This window comes from Fukomys damarensis, unplaced genomic scaffold, assembly GCF_012274545.1.
Source record: "Fukomys damarensis isolate Sample0158 unplaced genomic scaffold, DMR_v1.0_HiC HiC_scaffold_39, whole genome shotgun sequence".
In the NCBI taxonomy this organism is placed as follows: domain Eukaryota; kingdom Metazoa; phylum Chordata; class Mammalia; order Rodentia; family Bathyergidae; genus Fukomys; species Fukomys damarensis.
Genome location: NW_022900951.1, coordinates 88,305,490 through 88,326,120, shown reverse-complemented (window position 1 = coordinate 88,326,120; position 20,631 = coordinate 88,305,490). Strand labels below are relative to the sequence as shown.

At 36.2% G+C, this 20,631-nt stretch overlaps 2 protein-coding genes across 8 annotated transcripts in view; one reads left to right on the top strand and one right to left on the bottom strand.

The window, feature by feature from the left end:
- The window catches only part of Trpc5 (transient receptor potential cation channel subfamily C member 5), a 294,853-nt gene that overhangs the window by 173,492 nt on the left and 100,730 nt on the right, over positions 1-20,631 (top strand). For all 4 annotated transcript variants that reach the window (XM_033760331.1, XM_033760332.1, XM_033760330.1 and 1 more), the window contains one exon: positions 2,362-2,883. In XM_033760331.1, the coding sequence (XP_033616222.1) occupies positions 2,362-2,883 (522 nt within the window). The remainder of the gene's footprint in view (positions 1-2,361; positions 2,884-20,631) is intronic.
- Positions 1-20,631, bottom strand: part of Trpc5os (TRPC5 opposite strand) — a 97,815-nt gene that overhangs the window by 51,494 nt on the left and 25,690 nt on the right. For 2 of the 4 annotated variants that reach the window (XM_010603090.1, XM_010603091.1), the window contains 3 exons: positions 18,015-18,105; positions 17,272-17,361; positions 9,873-13,857 (listed from right to left, as the gene is read on the bottom strand). In XM_010603090.1, the coding sequence (XP_010601392.1) occupies positions 13,238-13,573 (336 nt within the window). In that variant the 5' untranslated portion in view covers positions 13,574-13,857; positions 17,272-17,361; positions 18,015-18,105 and the 3' untranslated portion in view covers positions 9,873-13,237. Of the gene's footprint in view, positions 1-9,872; positions 13,858-14,031; positions 14,119-17,271; positions 17,362-18,014; positions 18,106-20,631 lie in introns of those variants that run through there. The other 2 variants (XM_010603092.1, XR_002024691.1) reach the window with 2 other exon arrangements.

The window sequence follows — 20,631 nt, the reverse complement described above, 5'->3', positions numbered from 1 at the left end:
TAGGTTCATTCATAGGAAAATGGATACATATTGAAGATATACTCCTAAGGGAAACAAATAGTCACACATGTGTAAATACCGAATAGTTTCTCTGGTCTGAATAAACTGCAATGATACATAAGATCCTAATAAGATTACTGACATTGTGAAATGGGAAGAAAGTGGCTAAAGGTGTAGGGAAGGTGGGATGGATAGGGGAAGGGTAATAAGGGAAAAGAAAAAAATTTGAGATAAAGAAAAGATGGAAATAAAGTGCTTGTAGATGGGGAGGGGAGGAGGGGGTGAAGGGAGGGCAGGGACAAGGGGAAAAAATGAGAACCAAGACCTGCCATGTAGAGGTACAAAATCCCAACAATGACTGTAACTGTACTGTATCCCTAAAATGTACCAATAAACTCAATTAAAGCTGAAAAAAAAAGAAAAGAGTAAGAAAAGTGGAAAAAGGCAAGTGAGAGGAGAGAGAGGACAAAGGGTTAGCAGCATGGAGGATGCCGACAGTACCTCCAATCTAACCCAGGAAGCCTATATTACATAGTATCTTCCTCCAACACTTTTAGGCAGTGACAGAGATTCAGGAATGCCTTTACCCAAAGAAAGGACAGATTTCCCAGATATGACTTATTTTCTTTCTGGGACAGACTGTGACAAATGGTTCACTTACAATCTCTCTCAATTCTAGGCTTTATGCCGATTGTGTTTATGTTCATTTCCAGGCCCACTCAGACCTACTTCTTCCTTAGCCTGCAAGTTTATGTAAATTTCTCAGATTATTCTTTTACGCGTCCAATTTACTTTATGAGCCAAGTTGCTCATTTCCTGCTGTTTTGTTTGTAGCTGCTCCCTCTAAATGTTTAACATTGTTTACTCGCTGCTTCATTCTAGAAATTGATGACCAATGTGTAACCAGCTTTCATCTGTTCAGAGGCTGATTCAACCTCTCAGGGAAGGAAACAGGTTTCTTGCAAATTCCTCCTCCTCTACTTTTTCCCCACACTCTGTTTTCTGGCTACTTCACTGTAAGGAATTCCTCATCCCACCTGAAAAGGAGGCAAAAATGGTAAAAAATAGTAACTCATCCTTTTGTCAGGAGGCCAGTAATTATGAGTTATTTTTTAAAGAGGTCTAGAGAGTAAAACAAAGATGCTCACTATTAAAACAAAATTTAATCTATTTTGTGAGAATTTCAAATTTATATTCTGTTCTCCCCAGTTAAAATGAGTATTAGGAAATGTTTTTTTAGTTGTTGTTGTTTTGTTTTCTTTTCTTTAAGTGTAGTAAGATCAGTATCAGACTCCTAACCAACTCTGCCTCTACGTAAATAAGCTTCATTATTATTCTAGCTTTCCCCATGCTATAACTTTGGATCTTACTAAAGCTTAGACTCTGTGTGTCTAATGTGCTATCTCAGCTTCATTATTAGTCTGCAAACAGACTGGGTCCCAAATGACCTACATTCTCTAAGTTTGAATTTTTAAAAATTCATTGTTTAGGATCTGACTTCCCAGCAGTGCTCCCAAATACCTAAATAGCTCTCCACACCTTTCACCTATAGCTGATATTTACACTACAATTACAACAGATGTAATATTGTCATCAAAGAATTTTTTGGTATTATTAACCCATCCATAGGACCAGAAGTCCTCATTTACAGAGTTATTATTCCTGACCTAAAGGAAGTTGTATGAATCCTATCTGGCCATGGCCTTTGGTCCTCTGAACTCTCTTATACCATATATACATAGTAAATAACTATTTTAAAGAGTCTTCTCTTCAGACACCAGGGCTTACTTTAGTTATACAGTCTAAGATGGTTGATTGGCTGTCTTTAACCTTTCAATCAAATATTCCTGCAGTCTCTAGAGCTCATTTGAAACTGAACACATACTATTAAGCACTGTTACTAAATTTATATGTTTATCATCCAACTAAACTCTAAAAGGTCAGGACACTCAACACCTTAGTCTCCTCTATTTTGTCTTAGCATAGGACATGTTATAGTAACATAATTTAAGAGCCAATCTCTGGATTCATACTACACTGGTTTGCATCTTGGCTCTGCTACTAAAAACCACGTAACTTTGGTTATGTTCTTTAATTGCTCTGTGTTTCAGCTCCTCCATATGAAGAGAATATTTATCTCACAAGGTTGTTGTATGCATTAAATAAGGAAATCCACATAAAGTGCTTAGAACAATGCCTGGAACACAGTAAGCATTCCACAAACCTTAGCAATTCTGGTAAGAAGTGGCAACAAAACAGAGACCCCAGGTCCTGAAATAGTACTTGATGAATTCTATGGTCCTTACCTCTCCAAATTTTAATCCTGCCCTTCTATATTTCTCATTTTTTGTGCATACCTAGGTCCCCACACTCATGATGGACACCCAGTTCTCTGAGTTCACACCGGACATCACTCCCATCATGCTGGCTGCCCACACTAACAACTATGAAATAATCAAATTGCTTGTCCAAAAGCGAGTAACTATCCCTCGGCCTCACCAGATCCGCTGCAACTGTGTGGAGTGTGTGTCCAGTTCAGAGGTAGACAGCCTGCGCCACTCCCGCTCCAGACTGAACATCTATAAGGCTCTGGCAAGCCCCTCACTCATTGCCTTATCAAGCGAGGACCCCATCCTAACTGCCTTTCGCCTGGGCTGGGAGCTCAAGGAGCTCAGCAAGGTGGAGAATGAGTTCAAGGCTGAGTACGAAGAGCTCTCTCAGCAGTGCAAGCTCTTTGCCAAAGACCTGCTTGACCAAGCTCGGAGCTCCCGGGAACTGGAGATCATCCTCAACCATAGAGATAACCACAGTGAAGAGCTTGATCCCCAAAAGTACCATGACCTTGCCAAGCTGAAAGTGGCAATCAAATACCACCAGAAAGAGGTAAGTTGAAATCATCTGCTTTCCAGGTAGCTTAGGGCCTCCAGAGTCCAGAGAAAGAAAGCAAGGGTCAACATTGTTCTACCACTTAGACTTCTAATAGATAAATATCTAGACAAGCCTCATAAACAAGTTTACTCATCCAAGACACAGGCAACCTTTGTGTGTTTTCTCTATGAGTAGAAAAGTAGCCAAGTGATTCTTTGATAGGAAAGTATTCATTCGTTTATGTTTAGGATAGAAAAGACAAGCACTAGCCCTGCCATTGTGGAACATACAAGCTAGTGGTGAATACTAAACGGTCACTTTAATGAATATATGATTACAAACTAAGGTAAGTATCCCAAAGGAACAGTTCTGTGATGGCACACAGCAAAGTATTTTACCCTATATACTGGAAGCATAGAGACAGTGATGAAGACTTACCATATACATGCTGGTGACTATTGGTACAGTGGTGCCCTGGCAGCCCTTTAACAAGAAGACTGAGATAAGACATTTGAAAGATAGTGTCTTAAGGTTTAGGATGAAGTAAGACATTTGAAAGATAGTGTCTTAAGGTTTAGGATGAAGTAATCTGTTATGTTGTGACTACCAAACACAAGTTCCACCTCTTTGAGGGAGGTCACTTCAAACAGACCACAGGAGAGGGCTTGGCTTTCCAGCTAAACTGGATTTAAAATCAAGTAAGTTCTGTTTTGTGCTATTTTATCAAACAATTCTGGAGAGACTCCCAGAAAATCTAATTTCTATCTTAAAGAAGGCACCATAGTACTTCAGAAAGAGCAGGGGCATGATTCTTAATTCTTTTGGAAAGACACCAAGCAAAGGGATAGCTGGGTCAAATGGACCTCTAGCCCTAGTTATTTGAGGTATCTCCATATTGATCTCCATAGTGGTTGCACCAGTCTGCACTCCCACCAATGGAGAAGGGTTCCTTTCTCCCCACAGCCCCAGCAACATTTATTATTGGTTGATTTCTTGATAGCAGCCATTCTTTCTGGGGTGAGGCGGAATCTTTCCAAAATAATTAAAAGAATCATAGCACAGTGATATATGCACACCCATGATTATGGTAGTACTGTTTGTAATAGCTAAAAGTTGGAAACAGCCCAATTGCCCATCAGTTGGAGACTGGATAAAGATGTGGCTTTTCTATAAAATGAAGTATTACTCAGCCATAAAGCATGAGAAATTATAATCATTCATAGGAAAATGGATGCATATTAAGGCCATACTCTTAAGCGAAATAAATAAGACACACATGTGTAAATACCAAATAGTTGCTCTAGTGTGAAAAACTAAAAGTGTAAATAAGACTGTATAACTGAAAATGTGAAATAGGAAGAAAGGGGCTAAAGGTTAAGGGGAAGTGGAAAAGGGGTAGGGGAAAGGAAATAAAGGAAAAGAAAAAACATAAGAAAAGGAAAAAATGGAAACAAAGTCTTTGTAAATAGGGGAGAGGGAGGGGGTGGAGGGAGGGTAGGGGTATGGGAAAAAAATGAGAACCAGGATCTATCATGTAAAGGTATAAGATCCCAATGATAAATGTAACTGTACTGTATACTTAAAAAGCACCAGTAAACTCAATGAGAAAAAAAAAAAAGAAAAAAGAGCAGGGGCTAAGGAGTTAGGGCAACTGAAGATGGAATTCCAACCCATTAGCTGTGTGACTTGAAAAAAGTCACTCAAATTGCCAGGGCATTAAATTCTCATTTATGAAATGGAGTTAATAATAATTTCTCCACTTCATATGGCTACTATGGGAAATGAGAAAAACTACTATTCAATGCATGGCATGGAAAATGCTTTATTTTATATTTCTGTATCTCTTCTATTCTACCTTGAGTCAGATCCAAACAGATGGGACTGAGAGATGCCTGCCAAATGAAGGCTAACTCTACCACTACCATCCTTTCATAGATACAGGCTCTGAGGCAAATCGCATTTTATTTTATGTATATTCACCCAGTGGGGAATAGACAGACAGACAAATGACAGACAGAGATAGAGATGTATATTTCCTCTATGACCTGAATCCATTCAAAGCATTTACCTTTCGTGGTCACTTTGACTTTGGATAAGACCAAGAAGTCACATAGTACCAGATCTAGTGAATAAAGTGGATAAGGACACAGTAATGTTTTTATGAGCCTTTTTTTTTTTGGATGACTCACAGTAGCAGCATTTACAATATTTTTATCATACCTCATAGAGACACATGAAAGAGGACTTCCAGAACTTCTTCAGAAAGTGGCAGATTGACAATATATATGTTTGAAGTGAGGGGGAATATTTTGAGGGGAATTAATGCAATGTGTTTTTATTGTAATAATTTTAAAATTTAAACATTCACCATATATTTTTATCACACATCATATATTTCCATTAATGATATGTATTGGTTTTGGTGGTTTTTTTTATTTTATATAAATGGTAGTAATACTGTGTGAAATACAGGTGTTTTTAGAACATGAGTTGTATCTAAGTGACAGAATGGTTAATGGATAACAATCACTTTAAAGATGTATTATAGAATATGACTGGATTTTTCATTCCTCACTAACCTGGATATGAAATTTGAAAGCTACAGGCTTCACCTACCACAATGAAAATCAATAGGCATTTATTTTCAAACAATTTCATTGCAATGATTCACTGATTTTTGTTAATCATCTTCCAACTATTTTATGTCTGAACCTGTTCTGCTCACATAAACTTCAGTTGCCATTTTTAGCTACTGTTTCATTTGGAAATCACCTTGATTTTTTTTTTTTACTCCTGTGGGGATCTGTGTGGCACATGGCCATGGAAGCACCCTTGGCTTCTATTTGACTGCCCTCTACCCCTCATTAACTTTCACATCATTTTGCTCTTTTAGTCCTTTCACTGTCCTAAAAATATCCCGTGTTCCTCATTACATAATTTTTCTTATTGCTACTATTATATATTATTTTCATGTTACAATATTGTCATACAATATGTTTCTTAGCCATCATTATACCAACCTGAATATGCCAATGACGTACATTTCTTTTTACTCTCAAAATTATACATCATCGATGCCAAAATTTTTTTCTGGGGCCATTTGCTGAATACATTACAGTGGAAGTTATTGTTTTTATTGTGGTAAAAGATCCATTATTTAAAATTTACTATTTTAACAATTTTTATATTTATAGCTCAATAGCATTGAATACGTATGTGTTCTGCAAACATCATCACTAGGAGTGAGTTTTGAGGATGCATAAGCTTTGGGGTGTCTACCTTTCTTTAAATAATGAACTGATTTAATCAGTTTCATATTTTGCAGAACACATTGTTTTGTAAGAATGGCAAGGAAGCACCTCCTCACAATTCAAAATTATGGATATTCATCAGTAATACAAAATCAATCCAAAGAGACTGTATTTATGCAAAGCTCAACAAATTTTCAGCTTAGTTCTATTCACTGATCATTGTAAATCAAATTAATGAGAACCCTTGCTTTTAATAATTGTTCAAAACATTTCAGCAGAGCACACCAAACTCCTGAGTCCTGATTTGCAACAAGAATAATATGTAACTCTCAACTTCAATGAGAATATTTAATGAAGACTATACTTTTAGAGTTTCATAAATCCAAATATAGCTCAAAGTTTAATGTCCTAGCCAGAGACTTCATACTCATTTTGATACTTATCTTGCTCCAAATTTTCCAAATTAACTTATTTGATTTTAGCTTAGTTTATCATCAAGCTATGCTATGCTAACTAGCAGGTAAGACTTGTGAATTCAGACATATCTTCAAATTTGTAGTCTAAAGATATTGCTTTGGTAAAGTAGTCACCAAACTCTAAAAAATTCCTTTTGACTTGTAACTTCATTTGCACTAAAAACTAATCCTTCTCAATCTGTAAATTATACTTTTTTTTAATCTGAGATTGTACTGAGTCTCAAATGAGTACAACCTCTGATTTCTCTTGGTTTGATCTATACATCTAGTTTAAGGAGAATAATCACATTTTCTTGAACAAATCAGCAATGTCCTTGTTTGGGGTGTTCTTGTAATTTTAACTTTAGTATGTTTAGTAATAAATAAAATCATGTGAAGCTGGGCATGGTGGTGCATGCCTTTAAACCCAGCACTTGGGAGGCTGAGGCAGGAAGATCTCTTGTGAGTTCGAGACCAGCTTGGGCTACATATTGAGTTCAAGGTCAGTCTCAACTACATAGTGAGAAACTGTCTCAAAAATCCAAAAAGAAAAAAATCATGTGAGTTACTGAGGTTCCAATGATTCAAGTGTCTTTGAAAATTTCTTTCTTAAAAGTCTCTGATCTAAGGTAGCAGACAAGATCTGTTCAATAAATATCCACAATCTACTATTTAAAGAAGTGAAGTATACACACAGCTCTTTAGTACATATATATATACAAAAAGATTATGATATTGATCATTTATGAAATTATTGGATAGTTTTGATCACCAACTTTTGCAATGGGAAAAACTCTCTTCCTATAGGATATGGTTTAATTAGGAAATAAATCTTTATTTTGGACACAAAGGAATGAAAGCTAACTTTATACTTTCATTATACCTATGGCAAGTGAACACAACTTTTTCGTGTTAGAAAAAAATTCCTCAAATTCCTTTGAGCCAGTTTGTGTGTTAATTCATCAAGGAGGAAAGCATATTAATCTCTTAAATAGGTCATACTCAAGAATATGACAGCTGGAGAACTCATGTCTGGAGCCCCTAAACAAGTTAAAGACATTTTTTAAAGTACAGTTTTCCCAGATGACCTTCAAGCCCTAAAGAAGTCTGGTAAAGGAATGGGTAGTAACTCTTTCCTAAGTCTAGGATTATTCAAAGAGCAATTTTCTCTAGATGGATATGGGATACCTAAACTACAAGAGAAAAATTATTTTCTTTCCCACTTGGCTCCATGCTTGTTATCAGTTGAGCCACGCATTTCTATCCTCAAGGATAAATGGGATATTTCTTTGGTGTCTGTAATCAGGAACAGAACAGAGCAGATGTGCCACTTCTTCACTCTTTAGTGTCATCCCTGATGACATCCTGCTCAAATTTCCTCTAAATCATGATGTAAATCCAACCAGGAGAGATGAAGAAATACATAGTACAGGTGGCTATTTTCTCAATGAGTAAATGTGAGGAGCATTTAAATGAGAGGAGCATTAAGAATTCCTGCACCAGGGAAAAGGACCCAAAGATAAGTTCACTCATATCTTTTTTTTTTTTTTGCTTTTTATTTGAGTTTATTGGGTACATTTTAGGGATACAGTAGTTACATTCATTGTTAGGATCTTGTACCTCTACATGACAGGTCTTGGTTTTCATTTTTCCCCTTGTCCCCGCTCCCCTTCACCCCTCCTCATATCTTAAGTTTCAGTCAGGCACCATACCTCTTAAAGCCTCAGCTAAAAATATGTATTCCATAAAAAGCAGACAATATAGCTAGGCATGGTGGTACACGCCTGTGATCCCAGCACTATGGGAGGCTGAGGCAAGAATATGAAAAGTTCAAGCCCAGAGTGGGCAATTAGTGACTTAGCAAGACCCTGTCTCAAAATTAAAATTACAGGGGTAGGATGCTGGGGATGTACCTCATTGTAAAAGTCTTCGGTTCAATCTCAAGTACTGGGGAAAGCAGTATCTTTTCTCTAAAGATTATCTGCAGCACAACTGAATTCCAAAACTAGTTATCAAATTGTCAACATTAAAATTTTAGAAGATACACTTTCAAAATATTCTAGTGTTTCCTCAAATTTAAGAATATGACTATTAAAAATGATTATTCCCAGAATTTATCATCTTGCTGAAAGTCTGCTCCATTATTCAGAGGTATAATGATGATCACCTTCAAAAATTCTTTATTACCTCGAAGACATGTGATATTCAAAACTAATGGATGTCCACCTGCCTTGCAAAAAAAAATGAGAAAATGAAAATGAAGTGTTTGTAAAGGGGGAAGGGAGGAGTGGTGAAGGGAGGGCAGGGACAAAGAAAAAATGTAAAATGAGAAAATGAAAATGAAGTGTTTGTAAAGGGGGAAGGGAGGAGTGGTGAAGGGAGGGCAGGGACAAGGAGAAAAAATGAGAACCAAGACCTGTCATGTAAAGGTACAAGATCCCAATGATGAATGTAACTGTACTGTATACTTAAAATGTACCAATAAACTCATTGAGGAAACAAAGCAAAACAAAACTAATGGATGGTTGTTATCTGTCAACACAAAGAACTCCCAAATAACCTTAGGAACTAAGAGTTATTTTTATTTTTGTTAGAAATTTTCTTGGTTGGCTGGTTGATTTGTAAGCACAGTTTAGATCATGTTGGGTTAATAACATTCAGTTATATAAGTCCCCCAAGAAACAAATCTTAGCCTTAAATGGAATAAACTTAGTATTTCCTGAAGAGTTTTTTCATTATTGTTTTATCTTCATTATTCCTACTAGACCTCAAATAGTCTTCCCCAAAACATTTAATTTGGTGAAAAATAAGCTCCTAATAATGAAACAAAAGCTGATTCCAAACTATATATAACTTTGACATGAAGTAGAATAAAGAAGCTCTGATCTCTCAGAAAATGGGTGTAAAACCAATGGATGATCTTTACATGTCAAATAGACTTTCAAGTGTTCTCATTCAGATATTTTTTAGATATCCATGAAAAGTCCTGATTCTGCTTATAGTAGCCTATTCACTGTCAGACATACCAAAGACTGACAATTGTCTGGTTTTGTTCCTTATTACCATCGAAGATAATAAGAAAAATCATTGTGATGCTTATTTTACAAATGATAAAGGAGTATGTTCAGAGATTTGTTACAGATCATTTGACAAGCCAGAAGTAGAAGTTCAGACTCTGATGCAAAATTCTCCCTAATTATACTCTACTACTTTCTGTTAAGCAGAGTTCTTTTATGTCCATTTAGTAGCCTCCAAATTCACCACTAGGTAATTAAAATGACCACAATTTATTTGCTTTGCAATGAAATTTTATTAGTTAAAACCTCTTAAAACAGTAAAAGGGTTTGGATCAACATTTAATAAGGACCATAAGCAATTATAATCTAATAACTGGAAATAATCATCACATATAAGGACACAAGTATGTAGGCAAAGTGCATACGAATGAAGACTTGTGCTACTCCCTAACTGCCATCTACCATCTTATTCCCCTTGAGTTTAAAACCTTTAAGCTTGTCTCAGAAGGATAAGCCCCTCTACCTCTTGGTTCTTCCATTCCATATAGGAACTGGCTTTGGCATCTAATCTCAAAATCTAGAAAAGGGCTAGTTTGGATAAAGGACAAGCTACTCTCTCCATTCTCCTGGAGGAGATTCAAGATTTCGATCAGCAGCATTCAATCAGGGGGCTAAGTTAGTTAACACTTCTTCTTCTAATGAGTATTTAGATTTATATCAGTGCCTAAGGGTTAGTTAATTTGCATTAAGACAAAAGCAGGCTGGTTCATAAACCTGCTTAGGAACAAACCCTGTATAATGGCTTTCTACCCTAAATGGTTGCATAACTTTCAAAAATTTATTAATGTTCTACTCTCTACTAAAAACACCCCCCCAGCTCTTATCCCTAAGTATTTTATTTTATAAACTTACTTCTTATCACTATTACCTATTTCTAATTGTTTCACACAGCAAATATTAATAAAACAATCCAAATGGAGTAGGATTATATCTTAACAATTCTTAAACACATATAATTACAGTCAAAACAAACACTGAAGCGTGTCTAGTCCCAAGCGGCCATTACAGTGCAGCCTTTCCAGGAATCCTGGTATAGAAGAGGCTGGCCAGATCCACATACAATGAAACGGTAGCATCTTCCTGCTTTGACTCTTAAGGACTATATTGGCAGCTGTTTTGCAGGCTGGTTCAAGTCTTCTTTCAAGATCTGGAGTAGCGATTCACATTTCTCCTAATGTTACTTTAATGACCTGCTTGAGTGAGTAGAGCTGCTTATGTTTTATCATAAGACCCTAAGACTTTTGACAGTCTCAGTAAAGTCCATTGTCTAGAGTTCTACTTGGACAGAGCTACGCTTCAGTATCTAACATATTTGAGGAACACCACATTCTAGAGTTCTGCTTGGAAAGATAGCTATCCTTCTGTGAAGAGCAACATGTCTTTTTCAGCTAAATTGCTCACCAAATAGAATTTATAGCAGACTAGTGGTCTCTCTTTGGATGTTTCCTGATCTTGTCCAGGTATTTATGCTTTAAATTTTATTTTGAGACAAATTAAAGACCAATTTCCTAAAGCCCAAATTCCCTATGGAGAGTATCTATCTTCCTTGGCTCTCCTAAGGCTTTAATTAAAGCATAGATTCTATCTTTTCAACTCTTATCAGGACCTTTGTTACATTTAATCAGTGTAAGGATGCTAAATTATCATTAAGTGTATAGATTTCCTTGTTAACTGCTATCAGTAATCTTTGTAAACTATTCCTATTGGGATGGAGGGCTAAGTTGATTCTTTTTGTTTTCTCACTATTCTATTTAGGCTTTGTCACAATACTTTTTCAGTGCAAAAATTATATGCCATTTTGAACACAACTATGTTATCTACAGACCCCCATACACTGGCAAAGTAAGGTTCACTTTGTTCAGTTATTGTAGCAGCAAAGTTTCACACTCTGCTGCCTAATATGGGTTGTAACCACTCACACTCACAGCTATTGTTTAAGGGAGGAAGTTTTATTTTCCCCATTCGTGGCTTTTGTTTCCCCTCCAAATCTCTCCCATCCCTATCTACTCTCATCATTCTTTCCACACAGCTAGAAGTCGTTCATACTAATATGTTAAATAGGCTCTATAGGTTCTAATTTTTGTAAAGGATCTATAGTAGCTTTTCTGGGTTTAACTATCACTTTACTAAATTTGTTAAATCACTGGAAGTCACTGTCCAAACTGACTCAAATTTCACGTACTACTGCTCATCCAAATAAGACCTGATTACATATTCTAGATTCCTGCACTTATCTTTAAAGGTAGCTCACTGTCTATGTATGCAGACCTCACTTTATATTAGATGCAGCCTGTCATGTGGTTAGCCCTGAAATCATCTGTATTAAATGCCATTGTAATCCTTTTGACGGTAATATGCTCTAGGACTCTATATAATATAATCAGTGTGGTCTGGTTAACACCAGGGTGGATTGCCTTCTACATATCACTTCCTCACAATCTATACACACTGCACTGCCAATGGTATGACTTTATGTATTTACTTAGTTTGTTAGCCACGCCATGAGATGCAAAGACCAGTCTCTAGAAAGGCAGGCCATAATGTCCATGGGCCTGTCTGAAGGATAGCTATTTTTCCAATTAGAAGTGAAATGGACTCTTTGGTGTGGAATTAGTATAATCAGTGAATTTCCTTCACATTTGTTCCCTGTTTTGATGCGGGAGTCCTCGAACTACTGCATTTTCAGCTCCTGGTATATATAGTTAGGTTGAAGCTGTAGCATGTCTACTGTAGCAAGCCTATCAAGTATTCTTTTTAAATTCAGTTACATGCAACAAGACTCTATTCACTCTCCTTTGTGGACCATCATCTCTACTCTTCTGTGATAGGTGTTCATCTTCCACTGCTGAATAGTCTTTGTAGGGCTTTGTCTAGGCAGGCTAGTACTTCTCTTTTGTTATTTGGTATAATGTGCCATTTCTATTTGGAAAACAATACTGCAAAGTAGTTGCAATGTGGTCCAGCATTTGTGGGGATAGTCCTACATTGGCACCTCTTAGCTCCAGCTTTTTCAAGGGTTTCTCCTTTGCAACATTTATCTGAATAGCCTTCTTTACTTTTATTATCTGGTAGATGCTACTCTTTCAGAATTATCCCCCTTAGTCTACTATTGCATCCTGTTTGACAAATCTTCTCTTAAAGATCCAGTAAGGGATTATATATTTTCAAATTCAAATATCCTAGAATTGTCCTGTTAATGTGAAGATAGTCACTATAATATCATCTGGGGGTTATTCCCTTTTTGTTTTTCACTGTAGAACAGTGAAATTGGGTCCCCAGATGTGACAGGCCCCAAGGTTTCAGTCCATTGTTAAGTTGAAAGAGATTCTTTTCTTTGCTATTATGTGTGCCTATCATCAGAAATCCTAACAGAAGAACAGGAGAAAAAGTAATGGAAAAACCACATCGCTAAAGTCAGAACTTTCTGAATAACAACAAAGAAACCAGTCTTTGTTGGAAGAAAAATAAATCTTACTTGTTCTAAAAGTTTTAACAATGAAAATGTGCAGCTAATGTCCAAAAAAATTAGAATATGTTCGAAACAGAAATGATCGGTTTTCACATGTTGGTGAGGAAAACCTGGGACTTAATCCCTTATTGTATTATTGTTGATATCAGGCAGTAAATCCTCATTTAAATCACCTATATCTAACAAAGCTTGATCTACATCAAGGACTAGCTCATCATCTTCTCTTAGTGAAAGTATTGATTCTAAGTCAGAGAAATTAGCAAGATCTGGTAGTGGGGCTTCCTCTGGAGGAGCCTCCTCTGCTTCTGCCTGTTCTTCTCTGTTATCCTGCTCTACACAAGGAAATGGCTGCCCTTGTGAAATAAAGTGTAAAATCTCTTCAGCAATTCTTGTTAACTGGGCTATACAATCAATAAGCCCAGCAACCAGTGCGGGAACTGACACAGTCTGCATGCTTAAATTCTCTCAGATAAAGTATTACTAAAGGCTGTAGCGAATGAGGTCGTGATGACAGTAGATTGTGGGAGATCAACAACTGTTCTTTCGTTGGTTTAGATGAGAAGTGAAGATGTTGACATAAATATGAGGGTGATCAAGTACAGAAGATCAGAACTTTTGGATGGTATTGGTGAACCTCTCACAAAATATACAAATAGTACTTTTGTTTGTACTAGTGGTAAACTGTTATTATAATGACCATCAGAATGTCACAGCCAAGAGAAAACAGCAAAGCAGACCTAATAATAGAAAAAAAGAGAAATGCAAAGATTAGCATCCCTCAGCTTTATTTAATCCTACAGTTTCTGTCTATAGGATACCACTATCAAGAGTTGTCCATAGGATTGAAAGGGAATCTGTAGCTAGTGCTTGTCATTTTTTAATACTTTTTGATGATGTACCACCTCACTTACCTTTGAATTTCTCATGGTCTTTATCTTTTGTTAGGGAATTTGAGAACAAAGGAACACGGGTAGTTTACTTGTATCTCCTGAAAATCTCTGTTGAGGAAAGACATGAATTCACTGTCTTTCAGTTAGCTCTGTCATGATTAGCACCTTTACCTCATTGTCATTTATAGCTGGAGCTACTAAATGTTTTATATGTTTTTAATAGTCCACTTATTAAAACTTTTAATTGTGCTAAATCCTGGTAGTGCACGTTAAATGAAAGTCCCACATTCTGTCCTTTGCCAAACTTTGAACAACTGCAGTTATAAAATTAGTTTCTTGGTTGTTTTCAATTTAGTGTTTATTTTCTATATCTAGCTGTTAGTTCTTCCACCTTTGTCTAAAGCCCTGATGTACTGTTTTCATCTGCATGTCTAGCGAGCTCTGCATACCCACTTCTTGAAGACAATATTGTTTTAAATCCAATATAAGCTACCTGCCACATTTGTCTGCCGTGCCTTTCAAATGGATTCATTCCCCTTTAAACTGACTGAGGATATAAAAGGTTATTCGTAACAACATAGCTCATATTGTCTACTCACTTTTTTTGTTTAATTCATGGTTTTTTCCCACTTTCTCATATACTTACCCACTACATTTATGTCCATACACCCTGAGGTTTCTCATGTCCTTTTTATAACCTTAGGTTGAACTGAAAAAGGAACTGAGTTGGAACCCAAGGCTGCATGGCCTATACTCCTTCTGGAGGAGGCAGATTTTCTCCTCTCTCATTCAAATGGGCAATTCCGTCTTTCCATTCTAATGAGATAATTCATGTCCTACTTGAATTGCTAAAATCTTTAATTTATTTTCACATCTCCTTTCACTGTTTTTCAGTAACAGACTAGTCTATTATTTTCCATTTATTAGAGCATATTTCTATAGTCTACAGCTGATCAGTGTGGCTATATACCTTTGGCCACTTTTTTATTCAGCATATCTACACATTAAATTTCTGGGTAGCCATGCCATAAATTGGGCTGTTTGTCTTTCTCTGACCTCAGTCAGTCTTTTCCTAGAGGAGAATCTTAGGAAGCAATTGTCCATCTTACTCTTTTAAAATACCTTCAAGCCTATTATTGCCTAGTTTTCAGCAGTTCTAACCATACTGGGGCCCAGTAAGCCAGAGACTTCACCCTCAGCTGACTGTACTACTTAGATGGTTACCAGAGTACAGTAAGTCATTGGCCAGTTGGTCTGCAACTTAAACATGGGGCTCACTGGTCCCCATAGGACCTATTTTGATTCACTCAGTTATATAGTATCTCCAATTAGAGTAAGTTCTGTCAGATCATTCTATTTTTTGCTCCAAAATCCTACCATTTCTCACTAAGTATTCATGGTAATTTTGTGTTATGGCACTTATAACTAGCTCATCTATTCCTATTTATCTTTTCTGTCTCCCACCCCATCAGGACTTACAGGGACTAAAATGTGCTGTAAGATTAAGAAAACTGTCTATTTTTTTTCCACTCTATGCTAAGGCAGAGAAGCATGCCACATGTAGTAAATAATCCACGTCCTTCAGTGAAAGGGAAAAAAGGGCATGAGGGAAGACGAACAATTCGGGTTTTTTGTTATTTTTTCTGAGACATGGTCTTGCATAGTATAGGCTGGCCTAGAACTCACTATGTAGCCCAGAATGGCCTCAAACTCATAGCAATCCTCCTTTCTCAGCCACTTGAGGGCTGGAATTACAGGCCTGGCTGGGAAGGAGAACAATTTTTAGCATACTCACTCAGTAAATATAATCATGCTTCAACCATACATGGTAACAGCAGTGAGTAAAAAGATGAACCCATAAAAATGCAGTTGATAAAATGAAGAAGCAACAGAATGAGAAAAATATTAACAAGGCATATACAGTATCTAAAAAATCATAGTCATAGTATATAAGAACCTCTACAATTAATAAAAAAACTACAAACAACCCAATTTTTTAAATAGGTAAAAGCTATGAACAGACATTTTGACAAGGAAAGATGAACAAGTAATAAACTAAAATTAGACTGACCACACTAACTGTTGACAAAGATACAGAACAACCACGATTTTCACACACGGGTAGTAGAAAAATAAAATGGTACAACTTCTTTGGAAAAACATCTGTCAATTACTTATAAAACCAGCATGTATCTAGCTATGTCCCAGAAATCCTACTCCTAGGTATTTACCCAAGAGAAATGGAAGTGCACAAAAAGACTTTATAAAAATGATTGTAACAGCTTTATGTATAATAGCCCAAAAAGTAGAAAAAAAGAAGACCGAGTATCCAACAAGAAGACAATAAAAAATATTCTGGTGTGTTCATAATTGTGATACTAATCACCAATAAAAATGGTACTACTGATAAGAACAAGGACATGGAAAAATGTTGAAAACACTGAACTTAATGAAAAAACTAGCCACAAAAAATACATACTGTGTGCTTCCATTCGTATATAAGTCAGGAAGATGAAAAAAAATCTACAGTGGAAAAATATCAGAATAGATGTGGAATCTAGGAGGATGGGGACTGATTTAGAGAAGGTATAAGAGAACTTTCTGAGGTGACAGAAATAACGTTTAAATACTCTCTTAAAATCTGTACATTTCACTGTATGTAAATTGTACAACCTCCAAAAGTAAACAAACATAATCTGAAGCCTCAAAAACTATGTATCAGATGAGATTGCATGTTCTAACTAATTATCTAGTGGTATATTTATGGAAGAACTACTGTGTCAAACAATGAGAGAATCACACTTTTATATATTAGTATATTTAATCCTCACAATAAAGTAAGTTTGTGAAGTTATGGGTGGAAAAACTGAGGATCGGAAGGATTATGTAACTTGCCCATCGTTACACATTCCATGGTCACATGGTAAGTAAAGAAGCAGAGCTGGATGTCTAACCTCCAAACTGCTATGTAAGAGAATACAAATTCAGGTGTGCCTACAACTGTAGGCAAGTGTGCTATAATGGGGCAGTTCCTACATCTCATACTCCTAAATAGGAAAAGAATTGTGAATGTTAATCACATTTCTGGCACTCGAAATGGACTGAATTCTAAGTTGAATGTTACTAAAGCAGAGGGATGGAGAGAGCTGGATCAATCCCCAATGGAGTCCCCATTGTCTATAACAGAGAAGTTAAGGGGTGTATCCATTACCTGCCCTTCCCCAACCTAAAAATGGGTTAAAACACTCAGAAACTACTCACCTATGATAGAGCCAAGATGGATGAGAAGATCAAAGTTATGTCTGTAAAATGCTATCTGTTCTTCTGCTATCAAATAGATTGGGAACACTCCTGCCACAACAAAAAAACACCCCCCCAAAAAAGATAAATTGATTAATCACCTGGTTTAAGTATATCATCAAGATGTGGAACAAGGACATAATGTATTAAGATTTCAGAGAGCATAGAGCCATTTCTTTTTTAAAATGTTTGGCTTTATAATTTTAATTTTATTAGTGCATGTTTGTACTGCATGAAGTTTGCATTCATCTTGGGGAGTAGATATACGTACACAGAACACCTTGTTTCATTTTTTAATCCCCTTACCCTCTACCTCCCTCCCTCTGCCTCTAGATCTCCTTTTCCCATTTACATTTTTCTTGTTATTATTATTCTTAGATCATGTTTATGATATATAATGTGGGTATCTGGGGACAGATCTCTTATAAATTGGAAGAGTTCCAGGATACTGAGGGTGAGGGAAAAGGGAGGGGGATGGGGAAGTAAGAATGAAAATATGTACAAGTACCGAAGAACCCTATCTAAGTGCGCTAATAGTTACAGGCATGTCTTCTTCCTTCTGGCATTTGCTAATTCGGGGCACAGGCTAAAGATGTGGCTTGGCCCTAAAGTAGAAGGAGGCTACCAAGGAAAAGTAGAAATCAGCATAGTTTTAGTAGCATATTGGTATTGAAAGTTGAGACATGCAAGTAAGTTTTTCTTACCTGAAATGAGTTGAGTTTTAGGCAGGCACCTGGACAGGAGAGGCAGAATGAAATCTCTCACAGTCTTCTGGAACTTAGAGCCACCTTCACACTAGAAAGAAGGTTATTACACAAATACATTACTGGTATGCACTTCAAAAGGTCACCTAGATTTCAAAGTTAGAGGGACACAGGGACGTCTACTGAATCAATAAGATCAAAACCACTTTCAAAGGGCATTTTAGACAAAGTGATTCTAAAACTTACAAGGATACAGAAAAGATTTAATATAACCAAATATCTTGAAGAATAAAGCTAGAGGATATATAGTACTGTCAGATCAAGATCAAGTCGCAGAAAGATAAATACAGCATATTCTCTCACACACACATATGGAAGCTTCAAGAGTCAAGTTAAATGTATAACTGTGATTACTAGAGGCTGTAACAGGTAGTGGGGGGGAGGGTAAAACAAGGTTACATAATGACACCAAAACACAGAAGGAAGATGTTCTGGTGTTGCATGCCACAATGAGATGATAATAGTTAATAAAACCCATCATGAATATCATGAAGAACTAGAAGACAGAAGTTCAAATTTTCAAACATAAATAAATAAAAGTAGAGAGAAATGTTAATTACTTTGATGAATGCAACTGTATGCATGTGCTGAAATAGCACATGGTACCCTATTAATATTACATGTTAATAACATGTTAATTTTGAAAACACAAAATTTTTAAAAGATATTAAGATACTAACCTTATGACTATGTACATTAAGACAGCATAATAATGGTACCAGGACAGACAAATCAGTGGAATCATGACCTTTACTTCACATCAAATACAATACTAATTTAAAATATAAAATATAAAATAGTATAAAATCAATTAAAAGATAAAACAATAATGTGTGTAGATCAAACTGCAAGTGAAAATCCTCATAATCTTAGGTAGGCAAAGATTTTTTTTTACAGGACATAAAGAGCATTAACTATGAAAGAAAAGATTAATGAGTTGAATTTCACTAAATTAATAACTTTCACTTATCTAAAGGTGTAGGGGAAGTGGGAAGGGAAGGGGAAAGGAAATAAGGGAAAAGAAAAGATGTGAGAAAATGAAAAAATGCAAACAAAGTCTTTGTAAATAGGGAAGGGGTGAAGGGAGGGGAGGGGAATGGGGGAAAAAAAGAGAACCAAGACCTGTCATGTAAAGGTACAAGATCCCAATGATGAATGTAACTGTACTGTATACTTAAAAAGTACCAATAAACTCAGTGAGATTTAAAAAAAAGAAAACTTGAGAGAAAAGTTCAATCTTAGGACAGAGAAAAAAATAAAATAAATATTCAACCAAGGACTTATATCTACTCTATACATATCCAACAAAGGACTTATATGCACTCAATACACACAGTTTTAAGTTGTTGGAAATCAATAAGAAAAATCAAAATGGGGCTTTTAAGAAAAGGACAAAAGAATTGAACCTACATGTCACAGAAGAAATTATGCCAATGCCCAAGAAATACATAGTTGGTCATCATTATTTTTCATCAGAGAAATGCAAGTTAATACCACAGCGACATATGCAAAAGTCCTTCAGAACAGCTAAAATTGAAAAGACTGACATCCAACATTAAGAATATAGAGCTATTAGCCGGGCTTGGTGGTGCATGGCTGTAATCCCAGCACTAGGGAGGCTTAGGTAGGAGGATCCCTGTGCATTCGAGTCTAGCCTGGGCTACATAGGGAGTTCCAGGTCAGACTCAACTACATAGTGAGACCCTGTATCAAAAAAAAAAAAGAAAAAAGAAAAAAATATATAGAGCTCTTTGAATTCTCACACATTGCTGGTAAAACTTAACTGATGCAATTACTTGGAAAATTCTTTGTAAGTATAACATAAAGCAGAACAAACCTCCATTTTATGAACCTGCAATGCTGCTCTTCAGTATATAACCAAATTAAGAGTGCAAATGTCCACCAGCACATAGGTACAGGAATTTCAAATGAAATTAGATGCATAAAAGTACAGCACTTATATGAAATTCAAGAACAGGAAAATGAATGTATGGAACAGAAGTAAACAGAGTGGTTATTTCTGAGTAGGGGATTACTGACTGGAAAGGGATACGAAAAAGCTTTCTGGGGTACCAAAAAAGTGTTGTGTAACTTTACATGACTGCATATATTTAAAAAGCTGGGTGATAATTTTTTAGATACAGCACCAAATCCAAATCCAACTGAGCTTGATGTCACACGATTATAATCCAAGCCTAATAAGAGGCTGAGGCAAGGAGGTCACAAATTAACCCCAGCTCGGGTACCTGTCTCAAAATAAATAGGTTAGTACCTGTCTCAAAATAAAAAATAAAAAATAAATAGCTGGTGTGCAAAGGCCCTAGGATCAATCTTGGTATTGCTACCAAAAAAAATTGAAATGGAGCCTTAAAATTTATACCAAACCTCAGATATTTGATTTACTTTTTTAATTTCAAGTCACTTTCCTGCAAAACTAGTGAGGTCAGCAAAATGGTGGTAAGTATCTACATTTTATAAGTAGTCCAGAGAAACAACTGGGGCAGAGGCCACATTAACCATCTGATAACTAGGATTTTTTTTTTTTTTTTTTTTTTTT